The sequence below is a fragment of the Falco cherrug genome, chromosome 6 (assembly GCF_023634085.1).
Source record: "Falco cherrug isolate bFalChe1 chromosome 6, bFalChe1.pri, whole genome shotgun sequence".
Classification (NCBI taxonomy): domain Eukaryota; kingdom Metazoa; phylum Chordata; class Aves; order Falconiformes; family Falconidae; genus Falco; species Falco cherrug.
Window position 1 is genome coordinate 80,762,069 of NC_073702.1, and position 15,840 is coordinate 80,777,908.

Here is a 15,840-nt window from a genome sequence, read left to right on the forward strand (position 1 = left end):
TCTGGTCCAGAGTATTCTCCAGTAGCTCAAACATCACATTTAAAGAGGATCATCTACTTGCTGCTTTCTAGATTTTATTGTATGTTTTGAAGGGAGAAGGCAAGGTCAGAGATGCAAATGGCTTGTGCCAGAGAAAAGTACTGCAAGCTTCTCACTTTGCCTAGGAGTTGTAGCTGGTCTCCAAGGTTAGAGCACGTTGTCATCTGAGAGGGGAGTGTGGAGTCTCCTGACCTTCTAGGAGTGAGTCTTGTTTTTACATGGAGAAATGCAGGAACAGGGCTGAACAGCAAACGAGTGTTGTCAGTGAGCTTTGAAATAAGGGAGTATGAAGAATGTCTCCTGTAGTGGGGAGCAACTGTATGGTCAGAACAGCATGAGGTCAGTTCATGAGATTTTTCAGCTCCCGAGGAGTTTGGAGAGAAGAGGCCCAATGCAAGGAATTGAATTGTGAAACTGAGGTTGTATGAAAGGGTTTATAGGATTAGGGAGACCCGCAAGAAGAAAAAACCAAAAGGTTTTGATTTCAGATGTTTAGAAAAGGTGACTTTCTAGTTTGCAGGCAAAGGGGGAAAAAAAAGTTTTGCTGTTCGGATAAAGTCCACATTTTCTTTGTCCCTTTTCCTGTACCTTCTCTCTTCTCTCTTTTATGCTCATCAGCTGAGAGCTGTGGTCTGATGAACCCTAGCTGTACCTTCTCCCGTATCAGTCTGCTGATGCATACCAGCCAGGTGGGGAAAACGCGTTATGTGCCTCCCTCTCCTTAGACTCTCATGTGAGCCACTGGTAGGAACACTGTAGTCCTTGGTTGGTTCAACAGCTTGGTTGTAGGCATCTTAAAATACGGCAGCTGAGGTTGAAGAACAAACACTGATAAGGCTGGAACCCTTTTTTTATGAAGGAGAGAAGCCAAACATATTCCTGAAGTACTACATACTTGTTAAATGTAAGAAGGGTTATTAATGCATGACTGTACGTTAATATGATAAATCAAATCAGAGGGGTGGATTTTTGCTAAAGGAATATGGTTGCCTGCCTTCCTGTAAGTGTTATTATTACTCCATACTGGTTTTTTTCCTTGCTGCCTTTGTTCACTGCATGGCTGTTGCCTTAAGAAAAAGCAACAAAGACATAACTAGATGTAGAGCAAGAAGAGCTAGTTCCTTCCCTGTGGTGCAAAATATAAATAGAAGTGAGTGACCAAAATATAGAGAAACTTTCCCCAGTTTGTACAATAGATCAACAAAGAATGGGGGTAGAGAGCAAAGTCTTTTGATTCACGTTGCCGTTTTCTGCAAGCCTCAAAACTTTCCAGTCATTTTAATTGTTGTAACGAAAACCCCTGTTGTTTCTGCCAGACTATTTTTGCTGCATTTTATTTGCTTTCTTGTCAGAGAAAACTGCCTTTAGGGTCAGTGCAGCAGTGTTAACACGTTTGCCAGGTACTGGGAAAAGGTAAGTACGTGCTTCCCTGAATGTGTGGCTCACCTCTTAGAAGGAAGTTTGTCTAGAGTATTTCTTCTCGGTGATGGTTAATCTCCCCTCATAAGTTAGCTTTTGTTTATGCACTTTCTAAATGGGTGTCTTGCTATGTAACCTTTTAGCTTCGGTCTTGCTCTCTTGGCTTTCAAGATGTGGCTTCTTACAGGGGTTTCCCTTAAAATAAACATCATCATCATCTATCAACACACAGTGTTGACCTCAGGGTGTTATAAACCACTTTTAACAATTCGCTCACCAAGGGGCATTCCTGAAAACTAGAGATGATGAGATTTACAAGTATTGACATCTCACTAGGTTGATTCCAAGTTTCTTTTGAGGAGATTTGGAGATTTTTGGAGACTTTGTTTTGTTTTGGTTGTTTTTGTTTTGTTTTTTAAAGTGGGGTTTAATATAAAAGCTTTTGGCTATTTTTACACGGGCATGTTTTCATTTAGGCTGTAATGTTCAGGAACTGAATGTGCCTTTTTGTATGTATGCAGAGTCCTCAATAGGAAAGTTGTGTTCTCGTAGTTCCAGTTAGCACTATAAATAGCTTTAGAATAATGTGCTGAGAGCCACATAGAGAGCCCTCATTGATGTCTCTGGGAATCTTGGGAAAAGTCAGCGAAGCAGTGTTCTTTGGGCTTCAAGGAAAGAGAGAGAATCCTTGCTGTATATGTTTCCCGATGTGAATTTCACCCAGTGTTAGGTGTAGATTCAAGATAGCCTCTAGTTTCCTTGTACCCTCTGGTCTTTGGTGGTGTTTCTTAGAAAACAACTTGAGACTTGGTAAAGGCATCTGCAGTTACAATTTGAGTTGCCACTTTATGACGAGAACTGAAGGATAAACCTCTCTGTTCCACATTCATTTCCTCCTAACCATAAACAGCTCTTTCTCTGACAGCTTTTTCATCATCATCAACTTGACCTAATCCGGAATTCTCCCTACTGCGTCCTTTCGTGTTGCTGTGGATGTCTCAGTCATTCCTCAAGTCAACTTAGGCCTGCTTTTGTAGATTCTTTCTGCATAGTATCCTTGAGATAAGACCCGTCCTAGCTATCTATCGAGTTAAAAAATTACCCTGGTCGAATCTTGCATCTCCCTTACTTCAACATCCATTTCCCTGGCCATGACTTGACAAAAGCAGTCTTGCCCTATTCTCATCCATTTAAAGTGCTGTTGCCGCTGCAATGACTGGCAGTGACTGTCGCTCCCCTCCCACCCCCCCCCCTCATTCTGTGTTTCTGATCATTTCACTTTCTTTGCTTTTCTCCATTGGTTCCCTCTATCCTGACACATCAAACATAACTACTAGCCTTCAATGTCAAGGCTGCTCACAATCTTTTACTACCTGCTCAGTCTTTTATTTTTTTTTTTATTTATATCGAAAGACTGACTTCCATCTGCAGATGTTAAACCACATCGGTATCAATCACTTGCCCATTATGTTTTTATATTAGCATCTTTTGCCCTTCTTACGTGATTCCTTCATGGAGGGATGGAGATCTTAGATATCCACTGACCTGTTTCATTGGCCTCCTTGAAGTCCTTAAAATGCTCATTCACTGTGCTACCTCAGTGTGCTTGACAGTGATTAGACTAATTAGTTACCGATGTAACTAATTAAACTATTGCAGTATGACATGCCATATTCAGTCCACTGTTTATTTGAACATCCTCATCTGTGTCCTAGCTCTTGCTGCTTGTTTTAAACTTAAAAGCCATTCTTTTTTTATAATCATTGTAATCTGTTTGGGGTTTGTACAAAGCCTGGCACTTTGGACTCGTGAGCACTCTGGCACTTGGAAGTTCACAGTCAGTAGGAGATTTAGCTATGCTTTGTTGTTGCTGGCTATGTATAAATACTTGATGGGTTGTAATTTGTTGTGCGTTCCAGCAAATTGTTCCTGTCGGCTCCATTGAGCTTCCCACATATGCCACTTTGATAATAATGTACAGACAGGTGTATAACACCTAGAGTTTGATACATCATAAAATATTTATGAGTATAGGAATAATGTAAAATCTACTCCAATCTTGATCCATCAGTTTGAAAAGTTGCATACCTTGAAAAAATTCCCTGTGTTTAGTACAGGCATCCAGATACTTTTGGCTTCATGGAGACTGCAAATACACTCTTAGTGTGGATTGAACATGAGTAAACCAAACTCTGAAATTCAATTAAGCTTGATTTACACTTGTTGTAAAAGCTAAAGATTTTTGCATTTGGGGGACAATATTATTTTTAATAATTATTTGGAATGTGTTTTGCTATCAGCTATTTGCAGCTTTCAAGTAATTTTCATTCAAAAAATGTGTTTGAAAAAATGCTTCTAGGCACTGAGTTTCAAAATACAGCCGAAAAGATGCAGAGTCCTCGGACTTAGGTATGTTCTAAATATCCAAGTATGTGTCTGTTCACTGATTTCATTTGAAAAGGTCAGCATAGCATCTTAGAATCTGAGTTCAAGATGTATCAGGCTTCTACAGATACAACGGTAAAACAAAGATACCCTTAAAATAAAAGCAAGCTATTAGTGGTATGTTCCGTAATTGCTGATTACTAAAACAGGTGTAAAACTTAGACGCTGCCAAAAGCATGTTGACCGATGAGTTGGAGTTGTGGCCGCATAACAGCATCCCAGGCACCATTATGCTGTATTTTATATATGCTATTCATCTTCTCCACTGTAAATACTGCATACATCACTATCTCTGCCCTAGTTTTGTCAATAGAGCTCTTCATTAAATTGAATAGCCAAAACAGGCTAGCCGCTGGAAATTATGATTTAGGTCTCTGGTGTATTTTCTGAACCTTTAATAATAAGCCATATATAGCTGCAAACAGACTTTTCCAAAAAGCGAGTAAATGGGCTTATGTATATCTGCAGGGAAATGTTTTGACTGTGTAACCATGATGATGTGACTGATGAGTACAGAAACAGTTGGGGTTATTTTATTTTTCTGGCATGGTAAGTGAAATGCTACCTGGATAGAACACAGAAGTGTAACCCAGTGAAGATTTTTTTGCTTTCTAATCAGTCATACCCTGAAGTCTTTGAGGGAGATCAACTTGTGGACCTCATGCTGCATTCTGCCTTCAGTAAACTTACATATACTGACTCTAAGCACAGATGAAATAGCTTAGCTTACCTTTTGGAGCTTTATTTTGCTCTCAGTCTCAAAATATTGCAGTGTGAATTTTACAGCTTGGCATTTTGTAGAGTTTGTAGAGTTAAAAACGTACCTTTGTTAGGTTAATGAATTCATTGTGAGCAGTGTAGCTCCTTTATCCTTTGTTTAGAATAAAAGATAAGCTGGTCTTTAATTTAGTCAGAAAAGTTGAAATCAAACTTATTTTCCTTCTTTTAGTCACTCTGCTTACAGTTACAGAGTAAATTATATAATATGAAAAGCACTGTGAAAAAAAATATTGCCATTTTTAGATATTAGCATTGAAATCTGTCTGGAAGTGTGTATTGCCGTGGGAATTGGTGCTTCCAAGTCCCATCCCAGGCTCTGCCACCAATCTGCTGTGTTTTAGCAGGCAACTTAATCTTTTTGGTTCCTTGGAGACAACATGTATTAAATGGAATTGTGACCACATCTCTTATGAGCAGTGTGATGTTAGTATTCAGTGTCTTTGTTTTGAAAAACTATCTGTGCCTAGAATGCCCATTTACATTAGGTGAAAATACCCATTGGACAGATCTCAGGAGCAGTATCTGTAATGGACATGGACATCTCTGAGAGATGATCAATGAATTAAAAATATGAAGAAGTTTGGTATTTTGAATTTCCAAATACTTTTGGTTTTTTCTTTGGTGGCATAACAAAGTAGAAAAAAACCAAAGCAAATTAGCGAGAGAGAAGGACAATGTTCAAAAGTATAAGGCAGAAGGAAAGAAAGGGTATTATAGTTTAAGCTAACTTCAACTCATTGACCAGAGCTGAAAAAGCACAATTCAGTCTTAACAGGAAACTTAGTGTACCTATTTTCCAAAAGTTAGAGGTGATTTAATGCAGTAAACAGCGAGATTGTTCATGTATGATCTTCTACATCAAATTCAGGAAAAACAGGTGACTGCTCGTAGGCTGACAGTCCTGTGTATCTGATAGCGCAAAGGAAGCCCTGGGTGTGATCACAAGAGCTCTGGACTTGTGTCTGATCAGGGGAAGGTCACACGTAGCCAGTGTATGCCGTACAGTTGGAAGCAACATCTTACCACAAAAGTATTTTATGGTATCAGCTTTGCAATAAGGCCGTAATTTTGCTGCTCTTCAGTTTGAAATAGCTTGTGTTATCTCTGTGGAAGCATTTGAGCTGCTGTTGCTTTTTCATTGTTTTTATTTTCCTTGTATTTCCTATCTAATAACAAGCAGCCATCCCAAAAGTTACTTGAAATAGCAACTATTCTCCCTGAACTGCAGTTTTATTTTCTTTTGGCTTTTATTTCAGCTGTGGGAGCCAGCTACTCCAAAAAGTGTGGGAAGCTGACTTGGAGGCCTGTCAGCTGTTGATCCGAGGGTTTCAACTGAAAGAAACCAGTTGTGTTTTTGAGGAAGAGGAGAACCAAATGGATGAGATTGAGACGACTGCTGATGGCCCGTCTGAGTCTGAGAAAAGAAAAGAAGGTTGCTTTCCAAAGGGCGCAGAGTGGGGCACTGTTCCCTGCCCCAAACACAGCGAGCTAAAAGAGGTATCTGAAATAGTCTACAGCTGCATTTCAAGCAATAATGCTGGTTTTCCTTTTGAGAGGAGTTGAGTCTGGGTGATGGGTCAGCAGGGTAGGTTAAGTATGAACTTAACATCTGGCCTCCAATATGCAACATGAATAAAATAGCTCATTAGCTTCTCAGAAGCCCTTCAACCCTTTTTCCTTTCACCATCAGTCTTTTTAATATGTGGAAATTATTCAGGCAATAAATACAGAATGTACATCAGGATTAAAAGGAAAAACGATTATGTATTTAACAGAAACTGTCAGCTGTTCCTCATCTCACTGACAAGTTACACTCTGAGTTAGTTTTGGTGACTTGTGTTCCTGGATCTGAGTTAGCTGAACTGGGGAGAGAGTAAGTTTTCTTCCCCCAGTGAAATGGTCAAAGGCTTCCTAGCTCAGATGCTGGTAGGCTTCCAGCATCCAACAAATAAAAGGAGGAAAAAAAATCATGAGACTTAAAAGGTTTGTCAAATTTCTTTTAATTTTCTGCTCTGGAATGCCATACTTATTTGAAAAATGTACAGCTACCTAATAATCTTTTAACTGCACTGCCAAGGTAAACAAGTTGTTAAAAAGCTTCATCATCCCGCAGCACCACTGTGACAAAAAGACCCTTCAGCAGGAGTTGACAAAAATTAAAAGTGTGCTTAATTGTACCTGATGTTAAGAGCCATTGAACTGTGTGTTACATTGAAAGCTGATGCTTGATTTTGCATTCATACTGGCTGAGATTTGGTGGAAAGCAGGCCCTTAACTTACTCTAAAATCTCCTCTTGTTAGTAAAATTCTGTTTTTAAATTGAGCTTCAATAGTAACTTGCAGCCTTTTCCTATGGAAAAAGCTTTACAGACTGAATCCACATAGAGAACATTTTTATTGGAAATGGTCAGCTGTGGCTTTGATTTCCCACCCCCTGCATTTTTTTTTCTTCCCTCTCTTACTGTATTCCTGATGAGTCCACTGAAGTAATACGAGGAGTTCTGTTATGGGAAGCTGTGCTGCCCTTTCCAAAGTGCAGCTTAGAAGCTCTGAAGGGTTTGGGGGTTTGTGGCTGTTTCTGTAGCACTTGAGATTTGTGCTGTAGGTGATCATCTGTGTCACCCCTGCAAGTCCGGGTCGTTTCCCTGGAAAACAGCATTGCTATCCCTGAATGACATCTAAGCAGCTGAAGTGAGGTGACTTTTGGTTCTGGAGAGAGGTGCAGGACTCAAGAGGGACAGGCTCCTCCTGTGTTTAATGGAAAAGGAAAGCATATCTGCAGTGCTTTCATTAGGCTTCTCCTTTTGAACTTGCTTTTTGATAATTTCCTGTCTATGTTGACCATAGGGGGAACTTAGGGAGCCTACCCCCTAACTTCAGCTCTTCATCTAGGTGCTTAAACTTCGTGGTGTAAATGTCTTTGCCTGGGATCTGGCCTGTCCTGCTATCCTGCATCAACTCCACTGAGAATATACCAAAATCCAGTAGCTGATCTGTAAATAGGAACATGAAAATGCCTGTCAGTGAAGGACCTGTGGAGGTATTCCTGACTCTGTGCCCACAGTGCTCCTAGGACTGACAAACTTGAAAGCAAAGAAGAAGCAGTTTTCTTAGTGTAAGACCATTCATTTTCCAGCTTTTAGAAGGAGTTGAGCAACACGGATGTTTTATCGTGGCTTACTCAACTAGCCTTTCTCTGCTTCGGTGCTGCCTGCAGCTTTGGCCAGTGAGGCCAAGGTAATGCCTCAGTGATGACTGAACCCATTGCAACCATAAAAAACCCCAACATATAGACTGTATTCTGGTTCTGGCATTAGGGTTTGCTTTTATACTTTCAGGAGCTGGGATTTTTAACTTGTAGGGTATAGAATTTTTACCCAAACGAGTACACTTTAGGTAGTAAGGCTGAGGATCTCAGTGACAGGCCGTATCTCAACTTTTAGAGAAGAGCTATAGCATAACGTTCCCTAACATCTCGTAGTTCATCACAAGGCAGAATATAAAAACAATCGGAAAACCTGACACATGACAGATCATGCTGACTTCCACTTTTGAACATGTTGAAGTGCAAGGGACAATATGTCTTGACCTGTAAACGGGCTTAGTTGAAAGACAACTACTTCTGTAGCATTTCAGTGCTACAAGTGTTATATGGTATTGTATTTTTTTATTTAAAACTAATGTCATGCTTGTGGGGGAAAAAAAAAAAAGGGGTGTGGTGGCTTTTAGTCTCTAAATTTATCCATCCACATGGCTTTCATGGAAAAACTTATTGTTGTCCATTACTAGTGAACCTTTCTGTAGCCATGTATCAGCGAGTGGGGATATGTAATAGAAAAGCATGTGTCTGTCAGAATACTTGGTCTGATATTATTCCACAAGGCTGTGGTGTCCCTGTGAGAGGAGTAGCTCGATGCGGTTCCCATATTTCCAGAATGACTGTTCTCTTCAGCTGTGTCCCCTCTGTTCCCCATTGAGCAACTCCTGGGGTGCTGTTGGTCACTGAAGCAGAAGGAAGGAGTGGTGTTCTTTGTATTTAGAGGTTACTGAATTACTTGCTCCAAAACAATATAGGAAAGGGTAATAATAGCATGTGTATTATATATGCCTCGGAAGGTACGTTTCGTTCCCAGGTGATTGATTTCCTTTATGGTGAAATGCCATAAATGAAGCTCTCCAGTTATTTATCATGTTGTGTCTGGCTAAGTATCTGGATATTGGTTTTGTTGATGTATGCTACAAATACTGCTTTCTCACATGTCACTGTCTTGCTGTATAGCTTTCATTAGAAAACAAAGAACAAATAAGAAACATAACAATAGTAAGAAAAGCAAACCAGATGAATGGAAAGAACCCTTCACTTAGATGCTCAGATACCGCTTTGCAGAGGGTACATTTTTAATTTTTAATTAAATATCCTCACTAGATCATAAAATATGGCATGTTCTGGTATAAAATATGTAAGGTATAAATTCTTTGAAAGTTCAGATATTTTACTGTCATGTGCGACCACAGGTTTATTAACTGTCAACAGTTATTTTATAGTCTTCGTAATGGTGTTTTCTAAGACAGTACAGATTTCCCACCCCCCCAGTTTATTTACATGGTAGACTCGGGCATCCCAAAATAATCCAGTAAATTACATTTTGTTTATAACACTGACTGTTAACCAGGGAAGACAATCACATGCTTTGGCATCTCAGCCTGTTGAGGCCAGAAAAAAATCATCCTGTGGAACACTCTGAGTTATTTAAAAATTAAGATGTGTTCCTTTTAATTACAGATAACTCATTATAGTATTTTTACAAAATGCGGAAGCAAAGTTACAGACAATATTACTGGCCTCAGTCATGTGAACGTCAGCTTGTTGTCTAATGTATTTGATACAGATTTTTGAATTTTCATATAAGTGTGTACGCTCCAGCTGGTAGCTATCTTGATGAAATTAGGGTGCCCCATCACTGCAGTTACAGTTAGTCTTTCCGTGGCTAATTGGGCATGATTTTCTCCCAAGTCTCTGAGGAATTAAAAGACGGGTTCCAGTTTTCATCCCAGAAATGTTCCATGCTTATTATTTTGCCCAGGTGACATGGCAGTGAGGTGGAAGCTGCTGTGATGATCATTATTACATAGTTAGATACATACCTGAGTGATTTCTAAAATACACAGTAACACTTCATTTCTCTTCAGACATTAATGCCTGCTTGTTCCATTTCTTGTGATATCTTGCTCTTTTTATTTTTATTTGCCTGTTGATTATGTGTAAGCAAACCCTTTTTGTAACACCAGGAACACGAATGATAACTAATAAGCAGAGAGATGTGTGTGTGCTGGGACCTCCTTAACATCAAGTATCTTAATGAACATGAGTATGTGTGCAGCTGCAGGCTTGAGTTTCTGACCTATCCTTTTTTCTTCTTCTTCTGCTATCTGGCATGCTGTGCAGTGCTCCCTCTTAATCACTATGAAGGAAAGCAACACCTACTAGATTTCAAGAAAATTGAGGTGATTAAAGTTACAAGGTAAAACCCAAAATTTGGTAGTGTTACCTTTTGTAAGTCAGTATTTGTGATAGTTATACCACCAGAATTCTTTGTAGATCATTTTTCACTTTTTCACCATAAAAGCGGCAGAGAACAGGGGTGAGAGTAAGGGCTGCTGTTTTTTCCTCACCTCTGGCTACTTCAGTTTTGCCATCTGGGATGATGTTTCAGGGTCTGTTGTAGAGCACTGTGGTGCTGGGAAGATGTTCTGTAATTGCAAGGCCTTCACGTGATTCACTTTTTTTAAGATACTGAATCTTATAGAACAGTTCTGAGTGATACTAAGTGGACAATCCTGAAGAAAAAAAAATAAATGAATATTTAATGTGGTGTCTGTCATTAAAACAAAGTCATCACAGGATATGAGACAACATTTTTCAGAATTTAGCAATAGCAAGCACCAAGAAAGCCTGTGTCAGCAGGCTGTACCTTATTACTGGGCATTGAGATAGCCAGTGGTCCAGGAGGCAAATGTGCAATGTGTAAAGGACAAAGCCTTTAGAAAGCTAAATCAACTGTACATTCATTCGAGTTTTAATTAAACGTTGTATTTGTAGAGCTTCAAAAATAATTTGGAAACTTTAAATTTAATCTTCATTTTAAATGTCAGCATTAAGCGTCAGTAAAAGTCAGCATTTGAGTGTTTTTTTGTATTGATCCAAGCTGGAAGGGATTTCTGTAGCAACAGGCAGCGGGGCTTGTACACAACGGTCACATCATTGTTGTATGTTCACATGCGTTGTTGTGCAGTGCAGTGTGCCGCTTGGCTGTACGTGATACTGTTGTGTAGTATCTGCTGGTAAAAATGTGATCTCTTTAGCCAGAGGTCGTAGCATCTCAGTACACTTAATGCTTACATGTATTTAGCAGTAAAAATATCATTAGAAAATTAATATTACAGGTAAAAGAAATCTAAGCAACCACTTTTCAGATAAATTACTGAAAATAGTACCCAGTAATAATAATAATAATAATAACGATCTTAGGGCAGCATAATGATTTTGCACTTCATTGTTTATATGTATGTACATAGCTACGATACTAAATATTGCCCTATCAAATCAATATCCATATCTCAGCTTATTTAAAGATTTTCAATACTGTTATGTGTGATAAGAACTAACGATTTTCCAATAACGTCAACATCAAATTTCTTTGCTCTTCAGCCGATCAACGAAATGTTGCCTAATTTCTTATAGACTTTACAGATGAAGCAAGTTTTGAAAGAGGAACTGACTGTAGTTAGCATGTGTTACCAATACAAAACATCAGTGGGGTCTCTTGTTTCTCCTGCCCAAAATCCCTTACAGGGTTTTGTGCCGAAAAAAATTCTGTGCACTCTTGAATGGTGTATGGATCCATAAGACAGAAAAACTTGTCTCAGTCTATAGTTAGTCTTTTAGTCTGAGGCATATTCCATGTGGGTTTTAACTGGGAAGTCAAAGGCAGGCTTTAATAAAATGTATTCAAATTTAGCTTTAAATATTGTGTGGCTGCCACTGCTCCATTATAAATGCAATTGAAGTGTTTCATGCATGTGAAGCAAAATGATGTAACTGTTCAGCTTATATAACTTCTTAATGTGCTATATGTTTTTTTTAAGCTCCATTGAAATCTTATTGTTTATATAGCATGTATCTACCATATACTTAATAATTTATCTCTAACAGGTTATAGAAGACATTTCATTTGGAGCAGAGGGTCATTTATCTGAGGTAAGTGTTTTCTAGGCAGTATAAAGCAGTGATCTTGTGCAGGCTTCTGGATCTCAATTAGAACTAATGACACTTGTTTTTATACTATTACCTTCAAGTATAAATTGCTAGAATGTGCGAGCACTTAGAAAAGCAGCATAGGCACAACTAGAGTGGGCCCATTCCTTTTTTTCCCATTGATTGATAATGGCAAAATTGCCGTGTGTTTCAGGGAGCTTCTAGTTGAATCCTGTACTAGTGCTTTTAATACATACCAACAACAGGATGAATATGTTGGGGAAAAGTAGGACCGACGATATTTAGCCAACCTCACTGTAGCACTGTCATGATGCTTAGGAATAGAACAAAATCATGATGCTTTACTTGGTTCCTTGTACCACTAAAAATACCTTTGAATTTACTTTTGAATTGTAGCACAGTACAGGGTAATAGGAATTCAATTTGAATAAAAATACTGGATGTTTGTAATTTTACACTGTTTTCATAAGTAAAAAAGATGTCAGATCCTAGTCTATATACTTAAGAAAGTCTAGGATACTTGAGTAACATGAGATGCATTTCCTAGGAGAGTAAGTGATTAGAAAAATCTGTGTACATACAAAAATCTGTCTACATACAAACTAAAAATTCAGGTAATATATGTGTAAGGAGAGTTATACAGGTTCTAAGAGCTGTGTGGATTCAGTCTGGTCCATTTTTATGGTGTGCCTTGGGTTGCAACTTACATATTAAGGAAATTTAGTATCCAAGCATTGTGTCCAGCCAGCAAATTAATTACAAAGGTAAGTAACCCCTAGTTCACCTTCCATAATAGCAGAAATGCCACCTGTCAAGTACAGGTGACAAGCGCTGAGCCAAGCAAATACTAAATAAATATATAAATAAAAATTGCAGTTTGGGATAATTATTCAGATGAGGCATTTCTTTAGATACCCACCAATGAATCCAAAGACTGTGGAGCAGCCGGAATGCTCCAGGAAAGATAATCTTAACTGCAAGACCAAGCTCAGATTGTTGACCTTGTGTGCAAGGGAACTGTGACGTGAGAGCACGCCTAGGATAGACTGCATAGTTCTGTGTGAGTTCAGCATAAATAAAAACCTTGAGAGCGAAGGTGAACTTTGCAGAAAATGCAAATAGCCTTTCTTAGCAGTAAACTTTGTTGTGAATTAAAGGAAAACTGTGCAGGTGCTTGTGTCCACAAGATGGCATGAAATAGGGTCAGGTAGTCTCCCAGGATAAAGGTAGCAAAAAGCCCTGCTCCCAGCAGGGCAAAATGCTTAGGGCATGTTGGTAGTGATAGCTGCCAAGACAGCAGGATATTTGCTGGAAACTAAAAAAATTGCGTATGGTCTGAAGCAAAGCAGATAGAGTACAGCTGCATGCTTATGTCCAGCAGTGACCTCCACTGAAAGTTGTAGCACAGCCTAGCTCTTGACTGAAGTTGTTCTTTTGCTTTACAGGAGATGTATCCAGAGCATGTGAGCGCGATGTGTGTGCTGAGTTTACAAATGCACCAGAGCTCATGGGCGTAGAGGGCTGCCGCTATGGAAGTATCCACTAAGAGCTTAATATGTTACGAGTCCTCACAAACAGAGGAATTTTGCCCTTTTGAATTTTTGAGGAAAAATGTGCATAAAGAGAATAGAGAGCAATGACAGAAATAGAGGAAATGGAAATTTGTTAGAAAGCCAGGCTCTTACCACACCGCTGCCACAGCTGGATTAATGTTGACTTGTAGACAGCTCTATAAAAACTCCATGAAACTGTCAGCACCCTGTACCATGGCAAAGCTTTGCCTAAATGTTCCTTTGAAGCCCTGGTCCCCTAATCCACTCTTGTCAGTCTCCCTGCTGCCTGCAGGAGAGCACCCTGTTAGTCATTCCAGATTGTTGCATCTTAGTGACTCGGGAGCAGAGATGGAGTGAACAATGCTAGGAACCACCTATAAATGATACCCGGCTATGCTGACTCCTAGCACAGCAGGGTGTGGACACCAAAAACCAGTCTGGGGCTTTTGTTTCTTTTCCAGGTCCTGGCCCACTGTGAATTTTATTGCTAAGTCAGTAAATGTCCTCATCCTCCCACAGCAGGAACTGGAATTGTCCCAGTTTAATTAAATGAGCCAGTGAAGTAGTGTGCACTCATTTTAGGAAGTCTGCACTCAGGAAAGATCTTCAGTCTGCTGGAGATGAGAACGGGAGGACTGCTGTCACCCAGACCACAGCAGGCTGCTGGATGGCAGTGGAAAGCTCTATTCCTGTGTAGATGTTTTTCGAAGGACACTCCTCCATAGCTGGAAGATACATGAGGGGAAGAACTGCCAACAACAGGCTGTAATTTTGATGAGTAATTTAACAGTCCCATGTGGTGTTGTATCCCTGTGGAGGAGGGAAGGGGATCAGTGCAAGCAAAGGGAATGTGGGATAAGCGTGTGGTGGCAGGGAGGAGGTAGGTCACAGTTGTGAAACAGCTGTCTGGAAAGCTTTATGCCTGAATCGTTGCATATGAGAAACCAAGGAGCGTGTTGTAGTGCTGCAGTCTCCTAAATATGCATAAACAGGCTGATGGAACAAGCTAGCAGTCTGTAAGTGGAAGGTGGTAAGGGCAAAAGTAATTGGGAAACAACCTTGATCCCTCTTCCGAGAAAAGGTAGATAACCACCTTCATGAAAGGGAAACCTCACCGAAACAAAATCAGGGCAGCAGCAGGTGAGGTTCTGTGGGACAGACTTTGTAGGAGGAGGAACCAGCAGATGATCTTTGGTCCCCTCTAGAAGACTTCATGTTTCTAGTACAGTGCCATCTTCTTTTGGTGCAGAAAAGGCAGACTACGCATCTGTCAGCAACTCTTCAGTTTACCAAAAGAATTCTGAAAAGGAAAGGACAAAAATGTTCCTAAGGATGACCCTAAAAGGGTACTGCACAGTGTAAAAGTGAAGCAGCAGGACCATCGAACACACTAAGCTACTGTAGAACAAAAGACATGCAAAATGGCTAGGGAGTTCAGGGATAAGCTGTGTGTAAGGGGTAGGTGGAAGAAAACGTGAGTTTTCTAACAAGAGAGGTGAAGGAGAAAATAATGAAACTAGAGCAGAGGGCAGAAATATTTTTTTTTCTTCCTCTCTTTGGTTTTAGTCTTTCTAAAAATGATAAACTATGTCCATGTATGTAGTGCTCTTAAGTATTCAGTACAAGGTAGCAAGAGACAAATGTAGTAACGGATCCTAAGGCAAGTGAGATGTACTCAAGTCAGGCTAGACTGATGAAATTTCTTCTGAGTGCATAGGAGCCAAGAAAAACAATCTCCAAACCATTAACAAGCTGCTTTGAAAACTCCTGAAGTCCTAGGGGATCGGTAAAAGGCAGACTTGGTATTTGTCTTTAAAAAGGAGGTAGGCTAGGAGTTTATGTGCCAGTCAACATAATTTCAATTAGGATTAGAATTCCAAATGCTCTTGATAGATTGAAAGAATAGCCTGAAATCAATAAGATGGGATACGTTGAAAGACAGGTGCAAATTACACTTGAGGAAGAAAAAAGTCAAATTTATGTATACAGATGGTAAATAGCAGCTAAGATGACAATACTGCAGAAGCAGGATCTAGGGTTATAGTGGACTGCAGATAGAGTGGGATTCATTACCTTCATCCTGTTGCAAGAAAGGGCAAATGTCATTTGCAGCCTCATTAATGGGAATGTCAGTTGTAAGACAGAAATAATTACTGTGCTTAGCTGAGAATGTCAGAGCCTCCAGAGGACTACAGCGCTGGTTTGGGCACCTCACTCTGTAAAAGGCAGGAACACACTGAAGAAAAGAAGGAAAGGAATAGAAATAAAAGGTTTAGAAATCCTGGTCTGGTTGAAAGTCAAGGTCTTCAATCACATAAAAAATAATGA

General features: G+C 39.6%; 1 protein-coding gene across 4 annotated transcripts in view; it reads left to right on the plus strand.

Annotated features, from left to right (window-relative positions):
- DISC1 (DISC1 scaffold protein) overlaps positions 1-15,840 on the plus strand; it is a 207,661-nt gene that overhangs the window by 175,025 nt on the left and 16,796 nt on the right. For 3 of the 4 annotated variants that reach the window (XM_055714247.1, XM_055714245.1, XM_055714246.1), the window contains 2 exons: positions 5,940-6,180; positions 11,897-11,941. In XM_055714247.1, coding sequence (XP_055570222.1) covers positions 5,940-6,180; positions 11,897-11,941 — 286 coding nt within the window. Of the gene's footprint in view, positions 1-5,939; positions 6,181-10,129; positions 10,206-11,896; positions 11,942-15,840 lie in introns of those variants that run through there. The other variant, XM_055714249.1, reaches the window with a different exon arrangement.